Source organism: Echeneis naucrates, chromosome 21 (assembly GCF_900963305.1).
Source record: "Echeneis naucrates chromosome 21, fEcheNa1.1, whole genome shotgun sequence".
Classification (NCBI taxonomy): Eukaryota; Metazoa; Chordata; class Actinopteri; order Carangiformes; family Echeneidae; genus Echeneis; species Echeneis naucrates.
In genome coordinates, this window is record NC_042531.1 from 372,890 (window position 1) to 385,491 (window position 12,602).

The 12,602-nt window shown below is 50.1% G+C and overlaps 1 protein-coding gene across 1 annotated transcript; it reads left to right on the top strand.

The window, feature by feature from the left end:
- The first annotated feature begins 339 nt into the window (after positions 1 to 339).
- Positions 340 to 10,303, top strand: LOC115062060 (trichohyalin). The gene is made up of 30 exons (XM_029530680.1): positions 340 to 477; positions 733 to 874; positions 949 to 1,089; positions 1,164 to 1,241; positions 1,366 to 1,436; positions 1,584 to 1,749; positions 1,843 to 1,949; positions 2,058 to 2,378; positions 2,456 to 2,582; positions 2,708 to 2,842; positions 2,917 to 3,065; positions 3,172 to 3,324; positions 3,451 to 3,529; positions 3,613 to 3,690; positions 3,934 to 4,080; positions 4,159 to 4,268; positions 4,416 to 4,557; positions 4,635 to 4,828; positions 4,946 to 5,073; positions 5,148 to 6,522; positions 6,601 to 7,429; positions 7,501 to 7,632; positions 7,952 to 8,191; positions 8,222 to 8,542; positions 8,623 to 8,703; positions 8,801 to 8,953; positions 9,258 to 9,410; positions 9,525 to 9,578; positions 9,664 to 9,726; positions 9,804 to 10,303. Exons 2-30 carry the CDS (start codon positions 734 to 736, stop codon positions 10,029 to 10,031), a joined length of 6,096 nt encoding a protein of 2,031 aa, XP_029386540.1. The 5' UTR covers positions 340 to 477; position 733; the 3' UTR covers positions 10,032 to 10,303.
- Positions 10,304 to 12,602: the final 2,299 nt, after the last annotated feature.

Genomic DNA, 12,602 nt, shown 5'->3' on the forward strand with positions numbered 1-12,602 from the left:
GAAACATGAAGTTTATCCGTCAACAACTTTGTGGTCACATGGATCCATTTTGTGACGTCATAGACATCCTTTGTGAAATTAATGAAAAACTAATGTTTTCCTTCAGACTACATGTCATTCACTCGGATGAGTTATTCGGTGAGGGGTTGTTTTGTTGTGAATAAATAAATTTAATAAAGACTGAGAACGTCCTCCGGTGTTCCGAAGAATAACCGGGGGGGGGGGGGGGGGGGACAGAGGGAGTTTATTCTGAATGCCTCCAACCGGAAGACGTCGCTGTGTGGCGCTCCGGCAGCTTCCGGCGGTGCTGCTGTGATTCTTTTCCGGGTCGAAGGTCCAGGTCCCGATTTGAATCGGCTTCTCCGGAGTTTCCGTCGGTGTCAGCGGGAGAACCGGCGGCTCGTGCGTCTGAACGTCACCTCAGGCGTTCACCTGTGGCCCTGACGTCACCGCCGGCACTGCGGCCTCAGATAAGAAGTTCGTTTGTGTCCGCTAGCATGCTAACAAGCTAACATGCTGCTGCTTGAACCGACAGTTACCGTTAATACACCGGTTCTGATTCGGTCAGCTGCACCTGCTGCACTTGCAGCTGTTGTTCATCTGTTCACCTGCTTACTTGTTTACCTGTGTGTGTGTAGTTGTGCTTTTGTCTGTGTTTGTCGGATTCTGATCGGATCAGTTTTGATCCGATATGAATTTAAAAGTTTATCATGGTGCGTGTCTGTCTGTCAGCATGGAGACGGAGCTGCTGATTGGCTGGCAGCAGGAGAAGGCGGGGCTTAAACAGGAGGTTTGTCGACTGGAGGAGGAGCTGGCAGAGAGTCGAGCAGAGAGGGAGGAACTGGAGTCAAGGAGCAGAGCTCTGAATGAGAGGGTGAGGAGGGCTCTGAATGAAAGGGGGAGGTCATGTATTCAGCAGGTTCAATCTAACTTTTAACCCCTCCCCAGCTTTCCGAGTCAGTGTGTCCCCCTCTCGCCCTCTCTGGGTGGAGGGTGGAGGGGGAGCAGAGGGAGTGGAGGAGGAGGGTGCGGGAGGGGAGAGAAAGGGAGGCCAGACAGGCGCTGCTGGTGCACCGACTGCAGAACAAGGTACTGTGTGTAGTACAGTGAGTACTGTATGTGTACTGTATGTGTACTGTGTGTGTACTGTGTGTCTGTTGCAGGTGATGGAGTACAGAGATCGGTGTCAGTCTTTGGAGCTTCAGCTGCAGGACGAACACAAACAGCTGATCAATACTGAGGTCAGATACTGATGACAACAATTATACTCAAACCACTACACAACTACAATGACGCTGTTACAGTAGTTGTAGTGCAGTACAGTACTGGTTCTGATGTATTTGTGCTGTTGTTTCTTTTGTGTAGCGGAGGATCAGAAATGAACACAGTGGCTCTCTGGAGAACGCCCTCATCAGACTGGAAGAGGAACAGCAGAGGTGTGTGTGTGTGTGTGTGTGTGTGTGTGTGTGTGTGTGTGTGTGTGTGTGTGTGTGTGTGTGTGTGTGTGTGTGTGTGTGTGTGTGTGTGTGTGTGTGTGTGTGTGTGTGTGTGTGTGTGTGTGTCTCACCTGTATGTGTCTCCAGGGCCAGCAGTCTGTCGAAGACTAACACTCTCCTGCGGGAGCAGCTCAGCCAATCAGAGCAGACCAACCAGGTCTTACAGGAGAACCTCCAGAAGCTGACAGCTGATTGGACAAGAGCTGTAGAGGATGCAGAGCAGAGGGAATCTGATTGGCTGAGAGATAAGGAGGTCTGCATACTTCATTCTTTTACTCCTTAGTTGTGAAGTCTCCTTAGTTTTAATGCTTAATCTGAAATTGTGTGCGTGTGTGTGTGTCTGTAGTGTCGGTCAGGTCAGGTGTGTCAGCAGCAGGCTCGGTTGTTGTCGGTCTGGAGGTCTGTGGTCGCTCTGAGACGTCACTGTCACAATGTGAAGACGGCTGCAGACAGGTTGGTCCTCAACGAGTTCATCTACACATCGACCAGTCAGCTGTAAGCTGACTGGCCGGCTGTAAGTCCACCAATCAGGTGTAAGTCGGCCGACCTTTCTGTTTGCAGGGATCTGTGGCAGTTGAGGGCGGAGTTTTCTCGTCTCTCTTCCTCCCTGCTGTCCAGCTGTGACTCTGTCTCCTCCTCCCTCCGCCTCATTGGTCATTCCATCAAACTCTCCTCCTCCTCTGGGCCCCCTCCTGTTCTCCTCTCAGACCTTCCTCCTCCTCCTCTCTCCTCCACCCTGGCCTTCCCTCTTGAGGAGTCCTCGTCCTTAGTGCCTCCTCCTGTCTCCTCTTCAACTCTAGGCAGCTTCTCATTGGCTGAGCTGGAGCACAGAGGGGAGGAGCAGGAGAAGAAGGAGGCTGAGGTGTCACAGCTGAAGGAGCGGTAAGTGCTGACGCCTCCACCACGCCTTCACCTGAGGATCAGACCAGGACCTCCCCCTCTCTCTCTGTTTCTCCTAGTATTGTGGAGCTCACTCGCTCACTGCAGGTGGAGCTCAATCAGAGGGAAGAGAGAGAGAGAGAGGATGAGAGACACAGAGAAACAGAGAGGAGGCTGCAGTCTGTCAGTCAGGCAGTGATCAGACTGGTGAGTCTGATCCACCAATCACAGCTCTGCATGATTCTGACGCAACAGGCTGGACCAATCAACACAGTCTTCAGTCGTCAGGACTAGTCCAGGACTCCACCTTTAATGTGTTGTGTTTTGTCCAGTCCAGAGTCCTGAGTAGCAGCAGCCGGTCTGTCTGTGTGTCCTCGGACAGCGTCCTCAGTCTGGACCTGTCCTCGTTGCTGTCTGTCCTGTCTCAGACGGAGAGTGCCCTGCAGTGCAGACAGGAGGAGCTGCAGGTCAGACCAGGATCCTTCTAGTGCAGGTCAGAGGTCATGGAGTTTCAGATTCATCAGGTGTGTGTGTGTTCCAGGGGGCGGAGCTTTCTCTGCGGCGTCTTGGCGAGGAGAACGCAGCTTTGCAGCTACAACTGAAACAGCTGAATGACGACAGCCAGCACCTGCAAACACACACACAGCAGACTCAGCAAGAGCTCACACACACTCTGGATATTCTGAGCAGGTACCCACACAACTACATACGGGACAACACACAGGACTGCACACACAGCTACACACAGTCATGTCATGTGGAGCCATGTGTAAACGTCAGGTGTCTGTGTGGACAGAGAGAGAGAGGTGTCGTCTTCGCTCCGTCTGCAGGTGGAGGAGGTGGAGAGACGGGAGGAGGAGGTGAAGAAAGAGAACAACAAATTAAGGAGAGAGAGAGACAGAGAGGAGGAGAGAAACAGACAGCTGGAGACAGAGACACACAGAGACAGGTGATCGACTGTAATCTAGTCTAATTTGCTGTGATCTACTGGACAGTCCCAGAGTAATCCAGTACACTGAACTGTCCTGACACACTGACTCAGATCTGAGTGATTGGCTGCTGTCGTTTGTTTCAGAGTTCAGACTGAGCTGATGGAGAACATCCAGCTGATGGAGAGAGACTCACTGCGCCGCCTGGATATCCAGACTCTGAAGGTCAAAGACAGACCAGGAGTGAGTGTCTGCATCTTGTCCCTCTTCTCTTGACTTCCTGTCTTTATTCTCCTGACTTCCTGTAGGGGGCTCTGGAGAGAGAGCAGCTGGATAAACAGAGAGCAGAAGAAGAAGCAGCTGATGCCAGAGAAGCCCTGCAGCAGGTTCACAACACATGTTCACATGGGTTTATGTATCACACCCAAACTACACAACAACACAACATCATGTATACATTCTGGTCCTGATACAGGGAATAAGGAAACAGGGAAAAGGAAAACAGGGATTCTGTCAGTTGGACAACTGGAACAGGACGAATGACATCAGAACTAGTTCCTTGACATCACCAGACCAGTGATGATGTCACTACAGTCTGAGACATGAATGTCTGTTTTCTTTCCCTTCAGTCCAGGGACAGCGTCATGCGTCTGTCCACCGCTGAATGTCTTTTGAAGCGAGACATGGATGAGGGACGTGATGCTCTGAACAAGATGGCTGCCCTGAACTCAGCTCTGGTGTCAGACAAGAGAGAACTGAATAAACAGATGCTGCAGGTTTCACTGATCGCTTTATCCCTCTGATGGTCTGTCTCTGTCTCTGTCTCCCTGACCGGTATTCATGTCTGTCTGCAGCTGGAGTGTGAGCTATCAGACAGCCAATCGCAGCTGCAGGCTCTGAGCTCAGAGGTCATCTCTCTGGAGAGAGAAGTCAAGACCCTCAACATGGACTGTAACCTGCTCAGGTGAGTCTCTATTTCACGGGTGGATGTTTACACCTGACACAAAAATTACTAATCCAGAATTAATCCTGAATATATACCTGTAATCCAGGCTGTAACCCCTTTAAAGCAGAACACAAAATGTTTATTATTGTTTTGTGTCGTGTTCAGAGCTCAGAGGGAGACAGAGGCTGACGTTGTGCATCAGCTGAGAGAAAGAGAGCAAGAGATGGAGAGAATAATGGAGGACAAGGAGAGAGAGCTAGTTCTCCTAACGGAGGAGAGAGAGAGGGATGGACGACAGCAGAAGGAGGTGGGGAGGAGGACTGAACTATTACCATGTGACACAGTGACACCTGTAGGCCTGCCTGATGTATGTATGGTCCTCAGCTGTCCTCCCAGCATGCCTCAGTGTGCCGTGACCTGAAGGAGGCGCAGGAGCAGCTGAGGCAGGCGGCTGAGGAGGTGAGAAGGCGAGACAGAAAACTGGAGGAGCAGCACAGAGACAGGAGGAGGCTGCAGGAGGAGAAGGACAGTCTGCTGAGATGCAGAGAACAGCTGGAGGGGGAGCTGCAGGAGCTCAGGTAGGGAACTCATCTGAGGAGGTGAGGAGAAGATGAGACGGACCTCACTGACTGATGTAATAGCTTAAACTGCTGCCGCCAGATTTTTTGATCAGTCAGCTTTCTCTCTGTCCTCAGCTCTCTGTCAGTGTCGCTCCACCAGCAGCTCAGGACACAGCAGCAGCAGCTGTCTCAGGCTGAGGTGGACAGATGTCAACTTAACACACACATTCACACTGTGCAGCAGGTGAAGGTCACCCTGCAAGGTCAGTGTGTGTCTGTGTGTGTGTCTGTGGGTTTGTGTGGTCACATCTGTTTAAAAACTGTTGTTGTCCTGAAGGAGAGATCGAGTGTCTGAGAGGAGAACTGGACCAAATGACAGCCAGGAGGGAGAGGAGTGAGGAGGAGAAGGAGGCATTGAAGGAGGAGGTGGAAAAGCTGCACAGGAGGAGGGAGGAGCAGGAGGAGGAGAGGAGGAAGGAGAAGGATGTCTGGCAAAGAGAGAGGGAGGCTCTGAGCAAAGAGCTGGGAACGAGGGACGGAGAGGTGGAGGTGCTAAGGAGGCGCAAAGAGGGACTGATGGAAGAAAAGGAGGAGAGGCAGAGGGAGATGGAGAGACTGAGGGAGGAGGTGACAGAGAGGGAGGTGAAAATCAGCCACATGAAGGAGAGAGTACAACATGCGGAGAGGGATGTGAAGGAGATGGTGGTGAGGTGCAGAGAAGAGGAGATGAAAAGGGAGGAAAGGAGCAGGGAGGAGGAGATGCAGAGGGACAGAGAGATGGAGGCGCTCTATGACCGTCTGGAGAGAATAGAAAGAGACAAAGAAGAAAGGGAGGAGGAGGTGGAGAGATGGAGGACAAGGGTGGAGGAACTGGAGGTTGAGATGAGCACACTGATGAAAGATATCTCCCAACTAGACAAGGAGAGGAGAAAAAATGAGAAACTGCAGGATGAAAAAAATGAGAGGAGGGAGGAGGAGGTGGAGCAACTGAGAAGCAGAGTGGAGGAGGTAGAGAGAGAGATGGAGGAGGAGAAGACACAGAAGCAGAGACTGCAAAAAGAAAAGGAGGAAGTTGAGGAGGAGCTGATGATGAGGCTGAAGGAGCAGGTGGGGGCGGTGGAGCTGCTGATGGTGAGGCTAAACGTGGCCAAGGAGGAGTGTGAGGAGATGAAGGAGGAGCTGCAGCGGAAGGAGCAGAGCCTGGAGCGTCATATTAATGCTTTGAGGGACAGGGAAGAGGAGGTTGAGGAGCTGAAGGAGCAGCTGAGACTGGCTGAGGAGCGGGAGGAGGGGAGAGTCGGAGAGCAGCAGGAGGTAAGTCAGAAACTGAAGCAGCAGGAGGTGAGGGAGCAGCAGCTGGAGGTGCTGCTCAGAGAAACCAGGGCTCTCCTAGAGAAAGAGAGGAGAGAAGGGGGAGAAAAAGACGATAGGATCTCCCTCCAGACCAGAGAACTGCTGGAGGCGCAGGCAGAGAGAGAGGCAGCAAGAAGGAGAGCCAGGCAGAGGGAGGACACCAGCAACAGGCTGGAGGAGGAGCTGAAAGAGTGGCAGGAGAAGGCAGATAGGAGCACAAGGGAAGAGACAAAGATCAGCCATCTGCTGAGGAAACGAGAGGAGGAGGTGCAGCAGCTGAAAGCATCCCTGGAGGAGAGGGAGGAGGAGGTGGGGGAGGTGAGAGAGGCCCAGAGGAGAACAGAGGAGGAAAGGAGGAGGCTAGACATCCAGCTGATGGAGGAGGGGGAGGGGAAGAGGAGACTGGAAGAGAAACTGAAGGAGGTGGAGGGAGAGAGGGAGGAGGAGAGGGAGGTGCTGAGGAGAGCCAGGGAGGAGAGCAGGAGGCTAGGGGACAGATGGGAGGAGATGAGAAAAGAAGGGAAGGAACAAAAAGAGGAACTGAGGAGGACAGAGGAGGAGAACAGGAGGCTGGAGAAGAGGTTGAAGGTAATGCAGGCGCAGCGAGAGGGAGAGCAGGAGGAGCAAAGGAGGGTGAAGGAGGAGAAAAGGACCCTGGAGGATAAACTGAGGGAGAAGGAGAAAGGAATGGAGCAACAGAGGGAGAATATAAGGAGTAGAGAGGAGGAGACAAGGAGGCTGGAAGATGAACTGAAAAAGGCAAAAGAGGAGGGAGAGAGACAGGTGGAAGCTGAGAGAGATCAGCACCTCCTGAGGGAGGAGAGGGGGAGGTCCAGCCTCAGAGAGCTGGAGGAGGAGCTGAAGAGGAGGTCAGAAGAGGTGTCTCTACTGAAAGAGGAGGCAACAAGGGAACATAGGGGCAAAGAGGAGGCGCTAGAACACCTGAAGAGGACACAGGAGGAGCTAACAGCCCTCAGGGACGAGGTTAAGAAGGAGCAAAAGAGGAAAGGCGAGACCCATGAGAAGTGGAGGAAGCAGTGCGAAGTCCAGGAGGAGCTGAGAAGGAGTGAGAGGAAGCTGTCTGCTCTCAGAGAGGAGGTACGAGAGGAACAAAGGCAGAAAACAGAGGTACAGCAGGAGCTCATGAAAAGGAGAGAAGAGGGGCAGAGGGAGCGGAGGAAAAGGGAGGAGGTGCAGGAGGAGCTGGGTGGATTGCAGAAGAGTGTTGAGATGATGACAGCCAACCTCAGCTCCCTGCAGAGCCAGGTACCAACCTTGCAGAACCAAAGATTATGGACACCCAGGTTCTGGTCTTCAGCTGCGTCTCTGTGTTCCAGGTCTCGGAGCTGAGGAGGAGCAGGGAGCGAGCAAGGCAGGAGGTGAAGGAGAAGGACGAGGAGAAGCAGCAGGTGAAGGAAGGTCTGAGGGCCGCGCTGGAGGAGATGACCAACCTGAAGCTCCTCCTGCAGGTGTCACACCTTCCTGTATGATTTGTGTCAGAGCCTCCTTCTAATTTGTCTCCATGACGACTGTCTGCGTTACTCTTCCTCACCTGTAATGACTGACCGGGTCATCACAAACATCACATCACCACTGAAACACCAGAGACCACAAAACACACCTTCATCACTTCACCTTTTACAGTCTGAATGCTAAGCTAACTGCTGTTTCAGTTGCCAGTCTTTACACTTCCACAGCTTTTATGCCCTTATTCTAAGCTAAAATAACCAAACCCTGAGTAGTCAACCGTTCTTTTAGCATTCATTACTCCCACTTTGGGCTGTTCAGGAGAGCCATACAGAGGGGGAACGTCTGAGGAGCATCCTGGAGGAGAAGAAGGAGGAGGTGCACAAGATCAGAGAAGAGAACCTGAAGATGGTCAGGGAGGAGGAGCTGGAGGAGCTGCGAGCAAGGACCAAGGTCCTGGAGAGGAGCAGGAAAGAGCTGATGGAGGAACTCCAGGAGGAGCGGCAGGAGAAGGAGAGGAAGGAGGAGGAGAGGAAGAAAGTGATGGAGGAGCTAGAGGAGGCTCGGGGGGAGAAGGAGAAGGGGGAGGAGGAGAGGGAAGAGGTACAGGAGCAGTGGAAGAGAAGAATGGAACAGATGGAAAAGGAGCAGGAGTTGAAGCTGAGAGACCTGTTGACAGAAATACAGACACTGACAGAGAAGCAGGAGGAGGTGGAGAAGGAGTGGAGAACCAAGGTGGAGGAGAGAGAGAGGGAGGTGCAGGAGAGCCGGGTCGAGCTGAGTCAGGTCACAGCCATGTTGAACGAACAGAAAACACAGATCTCCTCACTGACTGCTGATAGAGTGAACCGGAGGAAGGAGGACAGACGGACACAGAGGACAGACCAAAGGATGGACAGCTGGAAGAAAGAAGTGAGTGTTTCACAGAAAATACTTCACCTGGAGAAAACTCCTGATGATTCTAAAGAGTAGATATTTTATCATTTCCTAAGGAGGAGGAAGAAGAAGAGGAGGAAGAGGAGGAGGGGGAGCAGGAGGAGATGAGGAAGCTGCTGAGACAGAGAAAGGCCGAGGTGACCAAGACTGAACAGTTGGACTGTTTACTCTGTTTTCACTGCAGTGCCCTGATGATGATGGTTGTGGTTGTTGTTGTTGTGTGGTTTGTGTCAGGTGTACACTCTGACTCAGAGGACACAGGAGCTGGAGAGAGACAGGGATCGAGTCCGATTGGCTTTGGAGCAAACTGAGGCAGCTATGATTGGCTACAGAGAGAGAGCCCACCAACAGGAGCAGAGCTCAGGGGTGGAGTCGAACCTGGGCGAGGTCAGTGTGCCTCTGATTGGCTGATGTTTCAGTTCAGTGTTAGTGTCATCACAGATCTCCTGATTCTCTTTGACTCAATTCAATATTGTTTCAGTTTGATAGTTCATCATTATATCGGTTTTCCCTGAATACAAACGTGACCTGGTGTACAGCAGTCACAAAAATGTATCAAGTTTTTCTTACTGAACAACAGAAATAATGCATCCAGGATTCTCTGGATACTTTTTTCTTTTTTTTTTTGCACAACCCTGGAGAGAGAACACACACAATAGTGTGACCTTTGTATGTGTGTGTCTGTGTGCAGCAGGCTGTTGCAGTCAGACTCCTGGTCCTGCAGCGTTGTGTTGCTGAACTGGAGCTGGAACAGAAAAGACTGAACAAGAAAAACTCTCAGCTGGAAAACCAGAAAGAAAAACTGAAGAAGGACAGAAACACACTGAGAGACACACTGAGACAGGTACACACACACACACACACACACACACACACACACACACACACACACACTGAGGCAGGTATGTACAAACACCCACACAATCACAATGATGTGTGTTGTTTCTGGTTTTTTCAGATGGAGGACGAGCGTTTGAGTCTCAGGCAGCAGCTGATTGACAGCAGATCTCAGGTGAGATACTGACACACAAGTACGTGTGTGTGTGTGTGTGTGTGCGTGTGTGTGCATGTGTGTGTAAAGCCCTCTGTTTGTTTAGGACTCCACAAACACCACAGAAGAAGAGCAACTCAGGAGCCAAGTGAGGGAGCTGGAGGACCAGGTGAGAGCACTACTGAAGAAGATTTTCAGGTGTTTTGTCAGGTGGATGCTGATGATGTCGTCATATCTTCTCCTCAGGTGAGTGGGCTCCGTCTCTCATTGGCTGTGGGTCAGCAGCAGAGGACGGAGTTTATCCAGCAGTCCTCCAGAAACAACCAATGGCTGCTATCTCTGCGACACGACCTCAGTGATTCGCTGGCCACTGTCACACAGCGTCCAATCCCATCTGTTCTGGAGTCTGAGACAGAGCGATTGGACCGTAGCCTGAGGGCGGAGGAGCTTAGGATGTCCTTCAGCCAATCATAATGACTGAATAATCCCTGAAGCTTTTGACTAACTCTTTTAATGTAAACAGTCTTTAAGACAATTTTCACTGTTGCTATGGAAACAGCGTATTTATTTATAAACACATTTTACAGTTTTTAGACAACCTTAAACACAACAGTTTTTACAGCCATCACAGTTTAAACCTGTTTGACTGTATGTTGTTCCATTTGTCAGTCTGACCTGTGAGCCTTCACACATTTCCCACAATCCTTCAGTCTGGGTGGTGAATGTCAGAGGTCAGCTGTGCGCTTGTATATAGTTAAATAAAGTTTTTAAATACTGAAAAGGTTTTTCATCTTTGTCCTCAGTGTAATGAGACAATTTCCCATAGACTTCAATACAATCTTACCTCTTCTTCCAACCAGTGGAGTCCCCCCTAGTGGTCAGTAGATAGAATGAAGGTTTAAGGCTCTTCAGCTCTGGGTTCACCTTCCAGACCCAAAGTCCAGGTCCAGGTGATCTAGACTAGCTCCAGGAGTTTCATGTGGACCGCAGACCTGGTTGTTGGATTAGACTTTTGATCTTGGCCTTGTTGGAGTTCAGAGGTGTGACGTCCCTCTGCACATTCACATCTCAGCTGGGTGTCTTCACAACAGACTTTGTTTGTGTTGTGATTCTCAGGGAGCTGAACCTTTCCCACCTGAGGCTCAATTACAGGTGTGAAAAAACAGCATGATGCAAGCAGCATAGAGATAGATTGCTGTGGAGACCTGATGAGACCTCATGCCTTAATAACATACTGGACCATCTAGCAACTATAGTTGGTGGAGAACAAACACTGAGCTAAAAGTCAAACACTGGACTGAGGCTCATAAGGTGACACAGAAATCATTATGTAGAAACACAAGAAACTATCTGGAAACATGTGAGACTTAAGCTGTCTTTACTTTTGAGAAGTAATGATAATGAACTTGGTTATTTCAGTCTCAATGTTTTTGTCATCAAATGATGATGTCACCTGAATGAGCAGTTTCTTCTTCACGCCCAAATTTCACTTTAGTGATCTGGAGTTCCTGGGGAGTAGAGTGACTCAGGATTTAGTCCAGTCCTGGTCACACGCTGAGGTGGAGTTCAGCGGACACACATTGGCAGCCTCAGTTGGTCTTCACAAGACCTGGTCCAGGTATTGCGGAGTGTCTGTGATCCTGGGTGAGCTGGTTTTATTTTTATGTATTCAGACTTGTTAGTCTGGTTTGGTAAACACCAAACTGACCGATCAGGGTCAACAAATACCCCCAATGGAAAAAACCTAACCAGTCAGTGACAATATTTCTGACAGGGAGGACTCCGTCCTACAAAGACTGGCACCATCTGTGCTTTTGACGAGTCACATGACCTTTAACCCCTTTCTCCACTTTTAGGCCACATTAGTCACAGTTCAGATGCAGACCGTGTGGACCTTTAAAAGTCTGACTGAAGCTCAGTCTCAGTGGGGCCTGGAGGTGCAAAGACGGATGGCAGGGAGGTAAAGGAAGAGTCGGAGGGAGCTGAGCTTTGTTTCCCAGAACTCCTGAACGCCTCCTGTCGGAGCCCCCCCCCCCATCAGTCTGGGACTCTGGTCCTCTACATCCTGCTGCCCATCATCTCTCTGCTCTCTTCACACACCTCTGTCTCTGTCAGATGTGGATCTGGATCAGACAGGTCCAGCTGTGGTTCATGAACAGCTCAGGAACAATGTGACTGTAGTTCATCCTCAACTGCAATCCAACTGCAATTAGAGCAGAAAGGATGTCGACCCTTTAAAACCAGTTTGGTCATATTTGGTCTGTTAGGTTCAGAGATGTCGTACTCATGAACCGGATCCGTTCTGTCCTGAAAACCCTCTACGGGTTTACAGTCCTGTTTTCTCTCCTCTGGTGTTTCAGAACAATAACATGCTGAAATATAACTGATCTATCAAAGCGCTGATGTTCATTCATTCATCTAACTCCATGTTAGAAAACTTTACTTTAGGGTGGGAACTCTGAGTCCCTTTGTTTCTGTGACCACCTGACTTTTATTTTGACAGTCAGTCTCCTGACCGTCTCCGGTCTTTTATTGTGATAGATGTGGTTTCCTGGTTTCAGGCAGCTCCTGGGCCTCTTTCATTGAGTTAAAGCAGATTTTTTATCAGACAGAAATAAATAGAACTGACAGAGTAAAAGGTGATTTAATGTTTGATTGATTTCCTGATTAGTTTACTGGATCATGAATTGACTGTATGAAATATTAATTTATATTATTTCCTTAGTTACTGTGATTTTTAATGTGATCATAAAAGTAGACCAGACTGGACTTGGGGGGTCAGGAGCAGCTCTGTGCTCAGCCCCATTCTCCAACACATGGCCCAGAAACCTTCCTGAGGGATCAGGGTGGTTCTGAATCACCTGAACCTCAAAGTCACTTCTACCTGAAGACAAACTGCTTTCCTTAAATAATTGAGTCCTTCTGAAGCTGAGCTCTGGGACCTGGACTGGGACATTAGCAGCAGCACCTGTAGATCTGGATTTATTGTTGGTATGAAAAATGTAAAATATTTACCAAGTCTTATAAAGTCTTAAACATATAAAA